This window comes from Somniosus microcephalus, chromosome 9 (genome assembly GCF_052327205.1).
Source record: "Somniosus microcephalus isolate GS21.2 chromosome 9, FLI_Smic_1.0, whole genome shotgun sequence".
Classification (NCBI taxonomy): Eukaryota; Metazoa; Chordata; class Chondrichthyes; order Squaliformes; family Somniosidae; genus Somniosus; species Somniosus microcephalus.
The window spans coordinates 91,350,931-91,370,933 of record NC_140995.1 but is presented as its reverse complement, the minus strand read 5'-3'; the positions used below and the strand labels follow the sequence as shown (position 1 = coordinate 91,370,933).

At 40.8% G+C, this 20,003-nt stretch overlaps 1 protein-coding gene across 11 annotated transcripts in view; it reads right to left on the bottom strand.

Annotated features, from left to right (window-relative positions):
- Nucleotides 1-20,003, bottom strand: part of LOC147112521 (pumilio homolog 2) — a 126,391-nt gene that overhangs the window by 29,185 nt on the left and 77,203 nt on the right. For 8 of the 11 annotated variants that reach the window (XM_085996848.1, XM_085996838.1, XM_085996842.1 and 5 more), the window contains 4 exons: nucleotides 14,278-14,371; nucleotides 7,518-7,643; nucleotides 4,629-4,762; nucleotides 4,160-4,295 (listed from right to left, as the gene is read on the bottom strand). In XM_085996848.1, coding sequence (XP_085852974.1) covers nucleotides 4,160-4,295; nucleotides 4,629-4,762; nucleotides 7,518-7,643; nucleotides 14,278-14,371 — 490 coding nt within the window. The remainder of the gene's footprint in view (nucleotides 1-4,159; nucleotides 4,296-4,628; nucleotides 4,763-7,517; nucleotides 7,644-14,277; nucleotides 14,372-20,003) is intronic. The other 3 variants (XM_085996837.1, XM_085996839.1, XM_085996840.1) reach the window with 2 other exon arrangements.

The following is a 20,003-nucleotide window of genomic DNA, read 5'->3' as shown; positions in this document are numbered from 1 at the left end:
ATGGAAGTTAAATCTTCATGAATAGTATTACGCAGGACTGTTCCATCTATTTCAACTAAAATGAATACAGAACAGAAAAAGATAATTTCTGCTCAAAAACAGAAAAACAAACAAAACAATGTCAAATCTAATGATAATTCCTCAATCCCTGTCTGATTTTGAAACTTAGAAGAATAGTAGATATCAGTGGTCCAATTTTTAAAAAAAATTCCTATTAATTCTTTCTACTCAGGTTTCTGGCAATGCCACACTGTGACGCAACAGTGATGGTTTTCAGTATGACCCCAACATATGCAGAAAATTTCCATCCATTACCTTCTGCAAAAACAAGGGAGGAAAAAAAATCGATAGGATCCTTCCCACACATAACCTGTTCCACCATTCAATTAGATCACGGCTGATCTGCAACGCAACTCCATTTATCCGCCTTTGTTCCATATCCCTTAATATCCATACCTAACAAAAATCTACCTATCTATCTCAGTTTTGAATTTTTCAACTGACCTAGCCATAACATCTTTTCGAGGGAAGTGTGTTTCAGGTTTCCACTACCCTTTGTGTGAAGAAGTGCTTCCTGACATCACCCCTGAACGGCCTAGCTCAAATTTTACGGTTATGCCTTAATGCCTTTTATTGGGGGGGGAAAAACCTAATGGCCCTCGTAGGGGCATGCCTTCTACATTGCACAGGAGTGGGCACGTGGCAAAACACATCCTTGCAACTTTTCTCTGACTGAGTTCGCAGTGTAACTTCCAAGATATGAGGATGCAAAGTGTGAAGACGGCTAAAATTTTCATTGATACTTATTGCTACAATCCAAACTTTATTTTCTCATTTTATACAGTGAAGAGTAGCTGCAACTTTTTAATTTTTTCAGGGTCAACAAACTTTTCCTCTGTAGATGTTGGGGCTGTAATGTAAACACCAATCCTTACTTTGTTGACAGGAACATCATATGGTTAGCACAATAACTGCTATGACTAGAACATTAAGAGTAAAAAGAAAATCCACTAAGATGTAAACATAATTTGGATAAATATGTATGTGTGCATGATTTTTTAAATGTTTTACAATATTCCAAAGTAAAAATTAAGGTCCTTCCTTTGGGTCTAGTCCACTACTCCAGGATAAACCTGGATAAGCCCCAGCTACTTTTCTCCACTATCAACTGTCTCTTCAAACCCCTCTCCCCTCACTTCCAACAAGTATAAAGAGCTCATGGACTTCTTTGTCACCAGGATAAAGACCACCCATTCGCTGGCTCTGCTGCTTCCCCATTCCCACCAAGCTAAATCTCCCCCAAGCTCCTCCGTGTGAATCTCTCTCTCGTTCCTTTCCTATCTCCCCCGTGCCCTCTCCATGCTTATCTTGACCATGAGATGCACCTCCTGCTTCCTTGACCCCATTCCCATTGCTCTTCTGACCATCCAATTTCCCTTTCTGACGCCATGTTAGCTGACCTTAGCAGCCAGACAACCCCACTCCGAAATCTCCATTCCTCCGATTCTGGCCTCTTGCAATTACACCCCCCCACCCCCATTGTATGGACAGTTATTAAAGCTCAACACTCTTGAATTGCCTGCCTTCACCTCTCCACCTCCCTCGCATCCTTGAAGACCCTCCTTAAAACCCACCTCTTTGCCAAAGCTTTTGGTCACCTCTCCTAAAATCTCCTCCTTTGGTTTGGCGCCCATTCTTTTCCATGAAGGACCATGGTACGTCTTTCTACGCTAAAGGTACTATATAAATGCAAGTTGCTGCTGTAGTGCGATTTTCAATGATGAACACATTTACATTGCCAGTGATGAGAACACCGAAGTCAGCAGCAACTCAGAAAACAACCAAGACAATGCTCCTGCTGTAGGACAATATATTCCACTAGAAGAGCTGGTTTGCCTGCAATCCTGATGTCAACGGTAGCATAAATGCAAAGCAACTTGCTACTGGAGACAGCCATGTATTTGGCCACCAGAAAACTGCCTACCCCACAGGGATCAACAAAGTCATTTTCCTGTTGCTGGCCTGTATGGAATTGGGGAAGATACAGGCACAAAGAAAATAGTGGTTGTGCCATAAGCAGCACATGCAATATAAACAGAATGGTTTCTCCAGCAGTGTGAATGGCAGTTATTGTAATTCTGCGATATCAATGCAACAAGATTGTGTGCTCATCGACAGAAACTTCAATGTTATCATTGAGGGCAAACGTACTGCCAGTGCAAACAAGACAGAAGTCTCAAAATCATGTCTTTAAAACATGCATATTCATTCTTTAATTAACATTTGGGGTATCATACAGTTGAGTTTAATCAGTCAGTAGTGCTAAACTTAGCCAACAGAAATTTGCTTAAAAAAAGGTACGCTAGTAGCTTGATTTGTAAGGGTGCCAATGTAAGGTGGATAAATGTAAAGTTACGGGAAAAAGAAACAGGAGTGTAGGATGTAGGGATTTCCATTAACAGAGACAGAAATGAATTTGGGGGCAATTACTAACCATTTATTGAAATCATCCAGTTAACTTGAAACTGCTAAGGTGGTCAATTATGTAGTGGATATATTTCGAGGCCATTTGACCAAGTTAAAAAGTTATTCTAAAGTTGTATACATCATTGGCAAGAAACCCACCTCTGGAATGTCGTCCAGTTTTGGGCACTGATGCATTGGGGAGGATTCAGAGAAAAATTAAAAGCATGATTTAAAGACTGAATTCTCTAGACACTTTCATAACAGAGGAATGCAGCCAATTACAGACACATGGCTCTCCCGCCATCCATTGCGCTCTTAAGTATTAACAATTGGATCTGCAGGGAATCAGATGATATTGTGGAATCTGTCATCAATTAAGGCCTCCTATTCAAGTAAACATGGGAAGCCATTCCCATGAATTTTTACTCTGGGTCTCTATTATACAGTGGAGGGTCGTATACTTGTGGAGACCAGCACCCAATACTAATGTAAAAGGGGGAGTAAATGAGTATGGAGGTTGGTCTTCTGAGAAGGCATCAAAAAACCTTGTAAAGTAAAAGCCTTTAAATTATGGAAGAGATTCCCAGAGCTAAATTTGTTTGATAAAAGTTTTAAATCTGCTGAGGAACGGATAACATAGATGACATTGGGTTATGAGTACAGAATTAAATGGTACAAGTATAAAATTAGCGAGCCTCAAAAAACAAGAATGACATGATAGTTTTTGTGTTACTAGGAACATAAAAATGTAATAAAAAAGCATACTATTAGGGTCAGTGCTCTTCTGAACTTTTCTCTAATTTTCCTTCCAAACTGCAAATAAGCCACATACTTCCCTTCCTCTCTACATCGTCAGTGTGTTTAAATCAAGACTCATCACAGTATCTCCTGTTCGAATTCTTTCCTAGGACCTGAAAAAAATGGAAATCCTTCCTTCCACAACATCAAGCTTTTAAACTCAAGTCTGGTGTCAATTAATTGCCACTTCCTAAATTGCATCTTCTCTTTTACTCCTTTTAGCCTTAGAGTTATCCTGACTAAGGGCTCCAGTCACCTTGGTTTATCAATATTAAAAAATTGGTCCAGGATGTCCAATGCAGAATGTTATGTTAGATTGGTATTCTAAAGTTTTGTTTGATTTATTTTTGAGAGGAGGGGCAGGAAGAACCTTTCATTAGCAGACTAAATGAGTTGGATAAGAGTCCATGACAAGAGTGGATTGCCCATAGTCTGTGAAAAAACAGGCTTGATGGTTTGAATGGTCTTTTCTGGGCATTTTCTTTCCTATATTCTCATGTTCTTATAGAAAATATGGCATGGTTCTGAACCATATAGGCCAGGAAATCCAATTGCCTTGATGGACTGGCCAATCACCATCAGGGCTATTATGAGGGCAGTACAGTTTGGTGCAAGAAGGGAGTGTGTTTTGGGGCTCCAATTCCTGATGGTATCTGTTGAAAAGTGGAGGGTGTGGATTTCAACGGAAGATAGTTGTAAAGCCCTCCACAGTCAAGTAGCTTACCGACACTAATATATGAGGAAAGGATTACTTGGGTGAAGTAATGGCAATCTCTCAAGGTCCAGGAAATTGTACCCCTGCATGAGTTACTGCATGTTGGAGGGGTGGGAGAAACATATTGCAATATATCATATGAATGGACTGTCAAAAAGTAAACACAACAAACGTATATACCTGGCATTCCTGTAGCGAGACCTTGGCTGAAGGCAAGAGCTGGATTAGCAGCAGCAGCTGCTGCCAGTGAGTCAGCTTGTTGACCCTGCTGACCCTGACTTGGAGTGAGTGGACGCTGATTTCCACCACGCAGCACCTAAGAAAGAGTAGATAATAATGAATATTTTACTACTTTCATGATATACATCAGCTAACCAAATTTATGGATAAACTGTTTATTCTCATCATTAGTGTATTCAAATACTAGAGCAGGACTTGTTTTTAAGACAGGATACTGCCCCATCTTAAAATGAGTAAAACATAACCAACACCCAAAATCAACAATGAATAAGTCATCCAAAATCTAAGTAAATTTGACTGCAAAGAAAGTACAGAGAATTCAATAGAGTGTTTTTACAGGACATTTTAAAAGCCATTTTAATTAACAGAAGGATGAACTAGCCATTGAATATTAATTAGAATCACATACTTGTTGCCCTTGCTGTGCCTGTGTTGCAGCCTGCTGGTTGGCAGTATTGTTTGCAGCTGCTTGCTGTTGGAACAGATTGGCTGGATACACACCCCATGGAACTCCGTAATACTGAGGTGGAACAACTGTAGGGCCTAGCACAAAAACATGCAGTGGTGAATCAGCAATGGTCACTGTTCTTTATCCGGCCTAGTAGCCTTGACTAGAATTACATTGTTTATAAATTCCATCGGAAGCCTCCCTAACTAAATTTGGTGGAGCTTTTCCAGTGAGTAACCATACCATACAGATCCCAGTTCTGATCTCTGATCTGTGCCATTAGCAAACCTCAGATGAGGTAGTGGCAGAGCTTCAGTTCCCCCAAGGGAGGGAGGGAAAATCTTCTGGAGTTCCCACTCCTGATCACTATCCAGCAAATGCTACTTGAAGTTCCCATATGAGGAATGGTTCTGGCTCCAATGTGATGCAAGAGCCTTCTGATACCGTGAACGTCTACGTAACAGTCATTAAACTTCAAAAAGTAATTGTGTGAAGCACTTTGAGATGTTTCAACAGAAGTGTACAATATAAGAGGCTGAGCTGCAAGGACAATCCAAGAGCATAGGAGGACAAGCTGGGGAAACATTTTTAAATTTAACATGTTACATGCAGAGCCAGAAGGGGAGGGGGGCCTGGCATGTATTCTAATATATTTTTTAAACGGGCATTAAGTAGGTTAATATATATTTTTTTAAAGTATGTTATTGATTACAATTGATTTCCAGTCTACCATCCACAAGTTATGTGGGTTGCAGAACACAGCAAGAGAGTTTTACTCTATTCTATGAGGATATGGAAGACACGACAGGAAGACTGCAACAGTACCTCAGTGGCCAAAGGCCTGCAATTACAGCATGAAAGCCAAATGTTGACAAGTTTTCCAATTACATAATGCTGATATCGGGTTTTCTTATTTTAACTGTTGATAAACAGCATGATTCAAAATTTGTTACACAGGAATACATGTGTGTAGATACCTATTACACACACACACCACACCCACGGAGGAATTGGGATGTCCTTTAGTTGTGTTTTTGGTAGCAAGCGGAGAGATTACAGTGCCACCTCTGGTGGAAACAAGAACAGCGGAATGGGCCTGTATCTGGTCAGATGTCTTTTAATATAGAAAAATGTATCTTACGCATTTGGGTCTCGCCTTTGAATCAGAAGGTTGTGGGTTCAAGCCCCACACCAGAGACTTGAGCACATAATCTTGGTTGACACTCCACTGCGGTACTGAGTGAGTGCTGCACAGCTGGAGGTTCTCGTCTTTCGGATGAGACGTTAAACCAATGTCCTGTCTACCCTCTCAAGGGGACATAAAAGACTGCATGGCACTAACCGAAGAGGAGCAGGTGAGTACTCCCGGTGTCCTGGCCAATATTTATCCCTTAACTAACACCAACAGTTTAATTGGTCATTTATCTAATTGCTGTTTGTGGGGCTTTGGGGTGCGTAAATTGTCTGTCACATTTCCCTACATTACAACAGTAACTACACTTCAAAAATACATCATTCACTGTGAAACGCTTTGGAACACCTCGATATTGTGAAAGATGAAGTATAAATGCCAGCTTTTTCTTTCTTTGGGTGATGACAACACCAAACATTTATAAAGCATACAAGTTTGCATGTTGAAGGGAGCGGAGTGGGAGAAGGACCCAAGTACTATAGTGTATGAGTCACTGAATGTCCATAACCAGTGCTGTGAGGCTATTACAAAGGCAATTAGAATGTTAGGGTGCATTGTCAGGACAATTAATTATAAAATAAATATTATTCTGTCTCTGCACGAGGCCTTGGTCAGGCCCCATCTAGAATACTGTGTCCAGTTTTGGTCCCATCATGTGGTGATTGATAAAGGCAGCCCTGGAAAAGGTTCAGAGACGGGCCACCAGATTAATATGCAATGTAAAATCTCTCAATTGCTACAATAGGTGAAAAGTGCTAGAGCTTTTTACTCTAGAAAAGCAAAGACTTCAAGGAGATTTAATTGTGGCCGTTAAAATAATGCAAAAATTAAACTCAGTCCATATGGACAGACTATTCTAGTTGGAAAGGTTAGTGATGACCAGGAACGCGAGTACAAGCTCTGTAACCAGAGAACTACTTTAGATTAGACGCTACTTTTTTTCCACGGAGAGTTGTCAACCTTTGGAACAAGTTGCCGACACATGCAGCTGGTATGGATTTGCTGCAACCATTCAAAAATGGAGCTGGACAAGATCCTAAATGTGAATGACAAAACCTCATATAGAAGGTTAAGTGGGTATGGGTCTGGAGGCATGGCAAAGAGCACCCGTAATCCTATATGAATATGAAGTGATGCCCCAACAGTATCTCAAAAATTACAGCAGTAATACTTGGGGGAAAAAAAATTACTTTATAACATACAGCGGGAGTCTGGAGGTGTCAGCAATATTGAAAATTATTACAATATCACCAGTTTTGGAGCTTTGTATTCATAAGGGTGTGTGGGGTGCCACTGTCTACCACACCCACACTTCACTGCTGCTTCCAAGTAGGCCTTTGCTTCTCCAATCCCTCCCTGTACCAGGCATGTCACAGCCTCTCCCTGCCCAGTCCCTTCCTCTCTGGATAATGATTGGAAATGGCAAACAATCGTACTCATTTTTTGCCACCTTAGCCCAGGCCACCGAGGCCAATTCTAGCATTCTTACCACTATCAAGGCTCAGGTCAATTAGTTCAACAGGGAAGTGTTTCTGATACCTTCTGGTCTGTTTTGTTTAATGCCACACTGGGTGCTGCCTTTATCCAATAGGCCATCTAGATGTACCTATACAATTTTATTTAGTCTTTTAATACTGTTATGGCATCTGGTTGATCACCTGCTAAAGTAGCTGCTGCAGCCAGTCCTGCTGCAGTATATGGATCGGTGCCTGGTGGAGCTGCACTGATAATGTATGGGTTTGGCATAAAGGCAGCTGGAGCAAGGCCTGCTGAAAACACACCTGCTGTTCAAGACAAAAAGTGTTAATGATTCATTCTACTGCAAATTATCCACAAATTACAATTCTGAACACTACTTCATCACTCTTCCCTTTCTCTGCCCCCTAACAATCGAAGTAATTTTGCATAGCAATTCAGGGTCAGAATGAATTTTTCTCCATTTTACTAAATTACATAAAATTTTATTTCGTTAAAAATAGCACAGCACCACATTCTATTGGCCAGGTTCCAAATTTTAGCATGGTCAACAAGAAAGACAGCAAGCATAGCAGATGTTAGCAAGAAGGAAGAAAATAGAATCATAGAATGGTTACAGCACAGGAGGCCATTCGGCCCGTCGATGGAGGGGAAAAGTCTACTGAAGAAACTTACACACATCACCTGACAACCAGTTCACAGTGACAACATTTCTGTACAGCCAAGAAAATAGAGGAATCAAGTAGCAGAAAATAATTTGGAAAGGAACAGGAGCCGGGAGGGGGAGAAGAAATGCACAATACTGTACAACCCTTTTCATACACTTAAATGAATGATTTATGAGTGAAATAACATTAAGGAAAGGTAATTGTTCTTGTTTAAATACTGTAATTAACTTTCTTCCACTAGCCATTTAAACACGTAGAAATGTCATGTGGTATTCCTACATTGCAGATTCCATGCTGAAATGATAGTATAAGTAATTAAAAAGTGCACAGGTAACATCTACTGGTAGGGAAGCCTGCGAGAAGATACAATTCCACTGGTACGATCTTCAATTTATAATCTTACTTGCTGTGAAATTAAATCACATTTCCTAGCTCGACTATACTGTTTATATAACCAAATTCAAGATAGAACTTGTGCAATAGGCTGGGGGCAAGATTAAAGAAGTACCTAACAATTTAGCAGCTACGAGTTACCACACAGATGTTCCAGGAATTTTATCCACACTCTTTTTCTGCAACAATATGCATTATTTTTGGGATGGCATGTATGCTTCTGACATACGGAAATCTGCGCAGCCCATAATTTTTTGTGCAACTAATTAATGGTCAAATCTCAAAATTTTAGGAGCAAATGATACAAGGTTGGATTACCTACCATTGATATGTTCCTTTTCATTCTCTGATTGAAGTTCAAACTCCACCTATAACAGGATGTTGGCTGTGGTGCACAGGGTCATGAGGTTTGAATCTAAATTGATGGCAGGAAAGCCATCCAAGTCCCAATGACAAAACTATAGTTACAAAATCAGGAGGTAGCATCAGTTGCCAGCAGATTCAGACTGAACCCAAAGTCAGGAATGGTTAATGAACGATCTCAGAGCAGGTTGTCTGGGCTCAAGATCCCTCTGCATGATGTATTCTCCCTGGCCACACAACCTGAGAGCGCGTGGCTCAATTGGCGCATCTTTTAGAGGTTGTTCTTTTCTATATTACCTGATCACAGTTGCCTCCGTACTCGATTTGAAGGTGACTAAGTATCTTGGTGCAGAACCAGAGCTCACAATGTCTTTGTGCAGGGACAATTTGAGACTCCATATTCTGGAGGCCAGGATCTCCTAACAGATCAGATGCTCTCACCAAACTCTTCTACATTTTGAGAAGCTATGCAATGATAGAAGACAGCAAAGTTAGTTGTTGTGGGAGTCAGGTGAAACGTTTTAGAAAGCTGGCTATTGACCTGGATTGAACTAAATTGAGGTTGGTGTCAGGAGACTCAATATTGGGTTGGTGAAGATTTATAGAACTTTAGAGGCAAAAACTAATTATTAAACACAAGACAATTCAAATAAATTTCTATAGTAATTTTCTGTTTGAGCAGACAAATATTGTTACTATAAAAAAAATGCAAATACAACTTTTTTGTGTGGGCTGCAACAGAAGTGCTGCTGATGAGGTTGTAGAGATGGGGAAGAGGATGAGAGAAAAATACAGCCTACAGCAGGGCCGCCACAATGGACCATGTGACCATTCAGAAAAAATGATCTTGAAAGAGCAACGGCTGACAGCCATACTCCACGCCCCGACCCCTACTATCGCCAACCCCAGGGCAAAAATGTGGCCCTAGAAATAGTAGATGCATTGCTGATCATCTTCCAACATTCGATGGAATCTGGAACAGTACCCATGGATTGGAGGGTAGCCAATGTTACCAACTTATACAAAAAAGGTGGTAGAGAGAAAACGGGGAATTACAGGCCTGTAAGCCTGACATTGGTAGTGGGGAAAATGCTAGAGTCCATCATAAAAGATGTAATAGCAGAGCACTTGGAAAACAGTGACTGGATCAGACAAAGTCAACATGGATTTACAAAGGGTAAATCGTGCTTGACTAATCTACTGGAATTTTTTGAGGATGTAACTGGTAGAATAGATATGGGAGAACCAGTGGATGTGGTATATTTGGACTTTCAGAAGGCTTTCGATAAGGTCCCGCATAAGAGATTAGCGTGTAAAGTTAAGGCACATGGGATTGGGGGCAAGGTACTGACTTGGATAGAGAACTGGTTGGCAGACAGAAAGCAAAGAGTTGGAATAATCGGGTCTTTTTCCGAGTGGCAGGCAGTGACTAGTGGGGTACCGCAGGGATCGATCCTTGGACCCCAACTATTCACAATATATATTAATGATCTAGACAAGGGACCTCGATGTAATATCTCCAAATTTGCAGACGACACAAAGCTGGGTGAGCGTGTGTGCTGCGAGGAGGATGCAGAGAAACTCCAGGATGATTTGGACAGGTTGGGTGATTGGGCAGAAGCATGGCAGATGCAATATAACGTGGGTAAATGTGAGGTTATCCACTTTGGTAGCAAAAACAGGAAGGCAGATTATTATCTGAATGGCAATAGATTGGGAGAAGGGAAGTGCAACGAGACCTGGGTGTCCTTGTGCACCAGTTGCTGAAGGTAAGCATGCAGGTGCAGCAGGCGGTTAAGAAGGCAAATGGTATGTTGGCCTTCGTAGCGAGAGGGTTTGAGTACAGGAACAAGGATGTCATGCTGCAGTTGTACAGGGCCTTGGTGAGACCACATCTTGAGTATTGTGTGCAGTTGTGGTCGCCTTATCTGAGGAAGGATGTTCTTGCCATGGAAGGAGTTCAGCGAAGATTCACCAGGCTGATGCCTGAGATGGCAGGAATGACATGTGAGGAGAGATTGGGTCAATTGGGCTTGTACTCGCTGGAGTTTAGAAGAACGAGAGGGGATCTCATTGAAATTTATAAAATTCTGACAGGACTGGACAGACTAGATGCAGGAAGAATGTTCCCAATGGTTGGGGAGTCCAGAACCAGGGGTCACAGTCTAAGGATAAGGGGTAGGCCATTTAGGACAGGAATGAGGAGGAATTTCTTCACCCAGAGAGTGGTGAACCTGTGGAATTCTCTACCACAGAAGGCAGTAGAGGCCAATTCATTAAATATATTCAAGAAGGAGTTGGATATATTTCTCAAGGCTAAAGGGATCAAGGGGTATGGGGAGAAAGCAGGGACTGGATGCTGAATTTGGATGATCAGCCATGATCGCATTGAATGGTGGAGCAGGCTCGAGGGGCCGAATGGCCTACTCTTGCTCCTATCTTCTATGTTTCTATGTTAAACCAACATCCTGTTTGTGTGGAGGTTGAACAAACAAGGTAGGACATTGCACAGCTACTTGCTTGTCAAATGATCATTTGTGAGTGACATGTGAGTGAAAATGCTGTATTATTTCAAATCTTAGACATGCCTAATAACTGTTTTGCTGTAGTGACTAATACATTTTATTCCAAAGCAAGGAAACAAACAGCATTTGAGATTTTACACAAAGGTAGTTAGCTATACTAGTCTCCACAACTCAAGAGTTAGTGATGACTTTTTCTCCCGTTTTTTTCAGTGATGGTCAAAGTACATAGAATCTGCAGCGCAGAAACAGGCCATTTGGCCCAACTGGTCTATGCCAGTGTTTATGCTCCACACGAGCCTCCTCCCACCCTTCTTCATCTAACCCCATCAGCATATCCTTCTTTCTTTCTCCCTCGTGTGCTTATCTAGCTTCCTATTAAATGCATCTATGCTACTCGCCTCAAACATTCCTTGTGGTAGCGAGTGAGAATAGGGTCAAGGGAAACAGAAAGTGGGTCTCACGGACAAGATGAGCTTGGAGAGAGCATGAGGGGAGATAGGAGAGAAACTAGAGAAAGATGAGAGTACAGGGTTAGGGCAGGGGGGAACCTTAGGGAAAGTTTGGCCCGGTGGGCTAGGGGAAGGGAGGGAAGCAGCTGAACGGATAGTCTCAATCTTAGTGACAAAGAAGTCCATGAGCTCCTCGCACTTGTTGTTAGAGGGGAGGGTGGCGGAGGCAGGGCAGAAGCATTTAAGAAGAAGGTTTGCAGTGGAGAAGCCGGGGGTTATCTTTGCATTCCAGGGTGGTCCTGGAATAAGTGAGCAGTTTTGGCAGAGGAGGGCAGGATCAGATAGTGCTTTATGCGGTCCAAGCAGATCTGGCGATGAACGGCTAAACCAGTTGTCCGTCATAAATGTTCCAATCCTACGTCCCTTGGACTTAAGGGCGCAGAGAAGAGGGCAGTGCCGGGTAAATGACCAGGGTAAGAGGGAAAATAATGGGGACAAAGTGCATGAAAGGTGGAGGTGAGGGTCAATGTTTCCTTTAAATTTTCCTTGTTGTGCGCAGCCTGTTTATTTCCATGGGTGGTACTGTACCTTTAAATTTGCTGCATGGTATCTTAGAGGGAACAACTTATGAGTGGCCTGCGCAGTACCTTCCAGATTGTTGCGTGGCCGTGCACAGCTTAAACGGAACATTGGTAGGGTGTGATTGAGCAGATCGCTAGCTGCAGAAATGTCGTGGTCAATGGTGGGCCAAAGCCTAGACAGTTGGGAATATGAAAACGCAGTTGTAAGTGACTTGGAGGAGAGTATTTTCCCAAGGGCAGATACAAAAGGAAGTGGGGTTGGGAGGGGGAAGGGGTAGAGAGCGATACAAGGAAGTGATCCGTGATTGACACAATGGGAATAGTGAGGCCATGTGAGGTGGCAAGGTCAAGGAGGTGGGTGTGAACATGGGCAAGGGAATTTATATGGAGGGAAAGATTAAGGGAGAATAGGAGCACAGTGAACTCAGAGGGGAGAGAGAGAATGATGAGTTGAGATGGAGTTTGAAATCACCAAGGATGAGAAGTCGCTCGGTGCAGAGGCTGAGGGAGGAAAGCAGTGAAGATATCTCGGTGAGAAACTTGCCGTGTTGCTTGGGTGGGCAGTAGAGAACAAGGATTTTAAATGAAAGGCGAGAGGGGTGGAACAAGGTGAGTAGTTCAAAGGAGGAGAGGGTGCCAGAGGAGTAGGGGGGACAGCCCAAGGTGTGATTTGGTGATGAAGTCACATCGCCACTGCAGCAGTTTGGGTGGGGAAAGTGGAGGTAGGTATAGCCAGGAGGGAGGCTTCATTAAGGGGGAAAGCGTCATCATCCATCAGCCAGGTTTCTGTCATGGCCGCGATGTAGATGCAATCATCCACAATCAAACCCCATTATCTTAAAGGCCTCTATCAGATCACCTTTCAGCCTTCTCTTTTCGAGAGAAAAGAGCTCTAGCCTGTTCAGTCTTTCCTGATAGTTATAGTCTCTGAGCTCCGGTATCAACCTTGTGAATCTTTTTTGCACCTTCACCAATGCCTTTATATCCTGTTCACAGTACTCAAACTGTGGTCCAACCAAGGTTCCACACAAGTTTAACATAACTTCCCGGCTTTTCAATTCTATCCCTCTAGAAATGAGCCCCACTGCGTGGTTTGCCTTTTATGACCTTATTAACCTGCATTGCTACTTTTAGTAATTTGTGCATCTGTATCCTAGATCCCGTTGCTCCTCTACCCCATATGTGGCCTCCTTATTCTTCCTATCCAAATGCACCACCTCACATTTAACTATAGTGAAATTCATTTGCCAATTACACAACCATTCTGCAGGTTTCTTGTATTTTGCCGCATTCTTTTACATTAACTCCAACCCACCCCCAAAAAAAATTTGGTGTCATCTGCAAATTTTGAAATTGTACTTCCGATTCCAGAGTCTAAATAGTTAATTTGTGAATAACAAAGTAACCATTTTGATTACTTACTACAAACATTGCACTACTTTTATTTAAATCATGATGACTTAGCCAAACTCCTATTGCTTGTGTCTTTAACTATTAAGTGTGCAAGTCAAACATGACATTTATTGCTATGGAATTTTTGGTCTGTTAATTATACTACAAGGGTGATGCATTATTTAACTACAGTTTTATAGTACATATACACAAGCAGATTACTGTCTCATCCTGGCTAATGCATTTTCTAGTTTTTCTAACGGGTCAGTTTGTCAATAAACACTAATCTTCCAAAGGCATGCCAATGAAAATGATAAACTTCTAAACTATTTAAGCAGCGTGAAAGACATTCTACTGCACTTGAGTAATAAATGTTTTCACTTCAGAACATTATACATAGACTAACAGGTATATACCCAGGTTATATAAATCTGTCAGAATTAGCTAGACATATAATCAAAAGGAACTTGTTATTTTTTCAGACTTAGCTTCACTAAAGGGAAAAGTATTCACTTTTCATTTTGCTTTACCTGACCAAATACTGACTAAACAGCTTATTCTTGCTCCTTACCTATATGTGGCTGCTGGGCTGCCGCCAGTGCATACTGCTGCTGTTGGGCTGCAGTCAGCTGTTGTACTGTCAGTGCATTTTGCCGTTGGAAGAGCTGCAATGCACAATTACAAACTGAATGTAGAGATCCACAGCAAAATACTCCTACATTTTCTCTTACTGGTTCTTCAAGAATTGCATGTAATAGAACTACAGTAGAGGAAAAGGGTGAAGGAAAAAGGTTCCAAGCACCAGTCAAAAAAACCTCCCCAAAGTGCAAGTATCTGGTAAAACGGCATCCAATATAGTTAACTAGAACAGGATAAGCTAGTCACAAGTAGCATCATAGGAAAAGTTTGGCCATGATTAGCATGCTCAACTCAGTATTTATTATTTTTTTTGGGGTGGGGGGGGGGGGGCGGGGCGGTTGGTGGTGGAGAAAGAGAGCAGGGAAGAGGTTCAACTCCAATATGGCTGCAGTCATTCATTTGAAAGCAAGTGAGAATGGATGACTCAGAAACTGTTTTGGTGTGAGAGCATAGCTAGAAAATTTAAGTCAGTTAGTCTGTTCACCAACTTCCTCTGTAGTTTTAAATTCAGTGTGTAACTGCATTTAACACACATTAAAAATGATATTGTACAACATACTACCTGTTCCAGAAGATTCCCCTTTTTCTACTTACAGCCTCCTACACCCAGTTGCTCTTTTTTCTAAGCATCTAAGATTCTGCCAAACTCAATTAAAAGCCCTAAAAAGTTTTTAGGTAATAATCAGACTAGTTGGTCTAAAGTTAAGGTTGCCAGAATTAACTCATGATTCACCCAACAATATTGCAATTGTAACCTCACATTTTGGAGAACTCCCTACATAAAGATTTATTTAAAAACCCTAAACAGTTACTTTTACATATTAACTGTAAAAATAAACACTTTAGAAATAATCAATTCACAGCTGAAATTTATTATGAAGCATGTAAAGAAAATATGCTAAGTAATTTAAGGTTCCAAGTATATTCATGTTGGAACAAGATGGAAATAGAAGACATTTCTGAAGAAACTCAAGTCAGAGGCTGCTTCATGCACAAATCAAATAGATAGATAGGAAAGCCTTGTGGTTGATTACTAGGACAATTATGTTTGGTTAAAATCAGAAACTTACAGTAATGGCAAATGTTTGTTTGTGGACAGAATAAATAAATGTAAATGATAACTGCTATATATATTTGGTTATGTGCACCAAGTAACATGTCATTTCAATGAATGAAAACTATCCAATTGCAAATTCAGAATTTGAAGGCCATTATGTGAAACTTCCCAAGTAGATTAGAGTCTTATAATCTTACATAATCTAGTAGTGTATCTTATTGGGCTATCACCTTTCCTGGTCAGCAGTCTTGGCTATCTTTTTATACATTTTAATTGTTACTATCTCACTGTTAATTCTAACTGCAGATATAGTTTATTGTCTACTTCACTGTGTAGAGTCATGGAGTCATGAGACAAAGTAAAAAGCCATTGAGAAACAGCTCTGCTAGAATCATCTTTTTTAAATCAGTACCAGTATTTCATTTCCTTTTAAAAACTTGCACATTCAGATTCCATCTTCCCTGTAAAGATAACTGTCAAATTATTGGTTGTTTACATCAGTTGTTTCAACCTTCCCTATATCAAAACATCTGTGCTATGGTGACATAGCAAATAATAACTCCAAATAGTGTGACTTGCCTAACCAATTTCATATTTTGATACATACAATCATTGGCAGTTACTCCGAGGTAAATTTAGTCTAGGAATAGCATAGCCAGCATATAATTTACAAAACCTTGAAACAGTAACTTTTGTCATTATCCTTATATGAATTGTATGCCAAAAGTCAAGGTTATTATACTGGACATGTCAGATAACAGCAATTTTAAGGGAGAAACAAAACTTGAAAATAAAATGAAAAAACTGCAAATGCTGAAATCTGAAAGAAAAACAGAAAATGCTAAAAGAAAAGGCCCATCTGCATCTATAAAGAGAAAAGATAGGTTAACGTTTTGGGTGTAACCCATTGTATTCTGACAACGGGTTACCTCTGAAATGTTAACCAATCTTAACTTTACAGATGCTGATGGACCTGCTGTGGCTGTGTTTTATCAATGGTGCTTGTGAGTTATGCTAACCCATCTTGAATAGTTTATTTTTTGTAAACCACAGCTATTCTTGTGCGCAATCTATTTAAAACACAAACCTGGGTACCTACTTAAAAAAGTTTCCAACTCCCCTGCATCCTCCATTTATACAGAAATAATATTGATGGCTAGTTGATACTAGTAGTGCCACATGTCTTCTACAGGTCAGAGTCACTGAGCGCTCACTCTGTGATTAATGGACACACGGTTTGGGGAATTCTGCAAGATGAAGCCAAAATGGAGAATACCAGGAAGAGACAACAGAATAATACCAATAGAGGACTGCACATGAATAAAAACATACACATAAAGAGAGGAACAAACCAGAAACAAGTGCCCTTGGGAAGAAAATAGTTACCGGTGAACAAAGAGAAAGTGTTGTGGAATGTCCAGTAATACTGTAAAATAATTTCAACAGCAACACACAAGTTGGTAAGCCACCAACAACCCCACTATTGCAAACTCAATTAAATGCGACATGAAAATAAATAATTCTATGGGAACCACCTGATCATAGGCAGGGGATCAACTAATAGAAAGGCAAAATACTGCAAATGCTAGAAATCTGAAATAAAAACTAAGATCAACTAAGCTGGATATCAGATTTCTAAAACATGGCCCAAAGCTTAATAACTGTTTACAGTTGAACATTCAAAAACACTGGAGCTTGTAACTTATAAAGTAACTTAAATTATGTGCTAGCCTTATACAACATTAAAATTCACCACTCAAGCTTCAATTCAGTAGGTGAACTCTACATTTTAAAAAGTATTAGCTTTAACTTACCCTGTTCTAGTCTAAGAGGCAGAATAAAAGGCGGGCAATATCATTAAACAAATAATGAAGTGAGGTAAAATTAATTAAACAAATTCCAAAAACTGGCAGGAGAGAATTAAAGCTCTGCTATTATTTGTAATTCATAGAATCATAACATAGGAGGCCATTCGGCCCATCGTGCCTGTGCCAGCTCTTTGAAAAAGCTAGCCAATTAGTCCCACTCCCCTACTCTTTCCCCATAGCCCTAATTTTTTTCCCCCTTCAAGTATTTATCCAATTCCCTTTAGAAAGTTACAATTAAATCTGCTTCTACCACCCTTTCAGGAAGTGCATTCCAGATCACAACAACTCGCTGTATAAAATAAATTCTCATGTCGCTTCTGGTTCTTTTGCCAATCACCTTAAATCTGTGCCCTCTGGTTACTGACGCTTCTGCCACTCAAAACAGTTTCTCCATATTTACTCTTATCAAAACCGTTCATTATTTTGAACAACTCTACCAAATTTCCTCTTAACCTTCTCTGCTCTGCCCACATAACTGAAGTCCCTCAGCATTGATACCATTCAAGTAAATTATTTCCGCACCCTCTACCTTCCTAAAATGTGGTAGTTAGTAATTATTTATTATATTTGAAAGTGTGCCTACATTTAGAAACTCTGGTGCGTTTTGATACTCTGCACATAGCACACGTGTACTGATCAGCTGAACTAAATGTAAGAAAGCCCATGTAATGCTCCATGCAAGATTCAAAACAACAGCTTTCACCATCTACACTGACACAAAAGCCCATAACTTTTTTCCTCTGTTGAACTGGGAATCGTTGTGCTGGGTGACAGTATAAAACACCATGGCCCAGAAATTCGGGTCTCCACGGGTGAGTACGCACGGGGTACTCACGCGTGGGCCCGATGGAAGTGCCGGTTTCTTGCATGCACTGCGCATGCGCGGGAAACCGGCACTTCCGTTCCTCTGAAAGCAGGGGTTCAGAGGTCGAACGCATGCGCGCGGGAGTCTGCGCGTGCGCTTTGAACTTACGTTTTTTTTCCCAGGTTTTTCCATGAGGGTAAGTCTTTAGAATTTAGAAATGTAAAAACCAGGCGTAAGGCCTGCATTTTAAAAGGTAAGTGGTCAATTAATTAAAATTAAAACATTTTTCCCCACAGGTTTATTATTTTTAAATATAAATAAAATTATTTTTTTCAAAAATTTAAATTGTTTAAAATAGTTATTTAATGTAATTTATAGTTTATTTAAAAAGTGTGATGATTTTTTAAAATTTATTTGAAGGTTTACTACTATTTCGGGCCGTAGTATTTATAAGTTTTGACAGGTCTTCCTGTCACGACTCATGAATGGGCTTTTCCCTGCGCCGATTGGCTGCCCATGGCCCACGTGATCCCAGGGGACGCATCGAACTAACTACGCCCCTGGAACACGCAAGCACTGCGCGCCGGCAGCTGGGCCAGGCCCCGGATCGGAATTCCACAGGGCCCTACAGCTCAGCTGCCGGCGCGCAAGGTAAGTGCAGGTTGGGGGCTTGCACCCGCGGGAAGCCCCCGACCTGAATTTCTGGGCTAATATAATTTTAGTTGTTCGGCCTCACAAACATTTTGAACGGCGATCTCCTTTGCGTAGAAACGTTTCGAACAAAAACCTATTTTTTCAACCAGCCGTAGCTTTGCACAGCATATCTTCCAGTCGGAACAGGTTCATTTTACTGAGCTTTATTCCCCCAAATTTCCAGAGCCATCCTTAATGCACTTCTTCAAACCCTTAGCTTCTTTTTTTTCATTCACTGGATGTGGGCATCGCTGGCAAGGCCGGCATTTATTGCCCATCCTTTTTGCCCTCGAGAAGGTGGTGGTGAGCTACCTTCTTGAACTGCTGCAGTCCATATGGTGAAAGTACTCCCACACTACTTTATCGTAGCGGTTCTGGTACAACCGAGTGGCTTGCTAGGCTATTTCAGAGGGCAGTTAAGAGTCAACCACATTGCTATGGGTCTGGAGTCACATATAGGTCAGACCGGGTAAGGATGGCAGATTTCCTTCCCTAAAGGACATTAGTGAACCAGATGGGTTTTTACAACAATTCAGTAGCTTCACGGTCACCATTACTGATACTAACTTTTATATACCACATTTATTTAATTGCCGTGGATCATTAGTCCAGGCCTCTGGATTACTAGTCCAGTAACATAGCACTATGCTACCGTTCCCCTATATCTTGTATATCTTTTAAGAAATAACCTAAACAGCAACTGACCAAGTATGACATCAGTAATGCTTTTACAAGTGTCATTATTAGTCCCTTGGACCAATGCTTTATGGATCTATTTGCACACCTTACACTATTTACACATCTTGACGTTACTTCTTTTGAGAACTGCTGCCATAAAACACAACAGTCAAAATTTAGTCAAGAGAACTAAGCTTTCTTGTTGAATCTTATTTAGTGATACATACCTATGTGTGTTATATTTGCCAATATTATATGTCACTTTCCATTTGTCTACCTAGACTTAAATATTGTAAAGACAAAATAGGAAGGTAAACTGCAAGAGCTGAACTGTGAAAGGTGAAACTATGATGAAGGAACAAAACTTTAAAATTCAAAACCTGATGTATACAAGAGGAAGAAACAGATTGTATGAAAAAGTAGCTTGGTGGCAAAACATATTAATGTACATAAATAGTAATTGTCTTCTGCAACATTCTCTAATCTGGTAGCTAAAGGGAGCTGCCGAACTGTGTCAAGTCAATCTCCAACGAAGGAAAAAAGTTGAGATCAAGAAA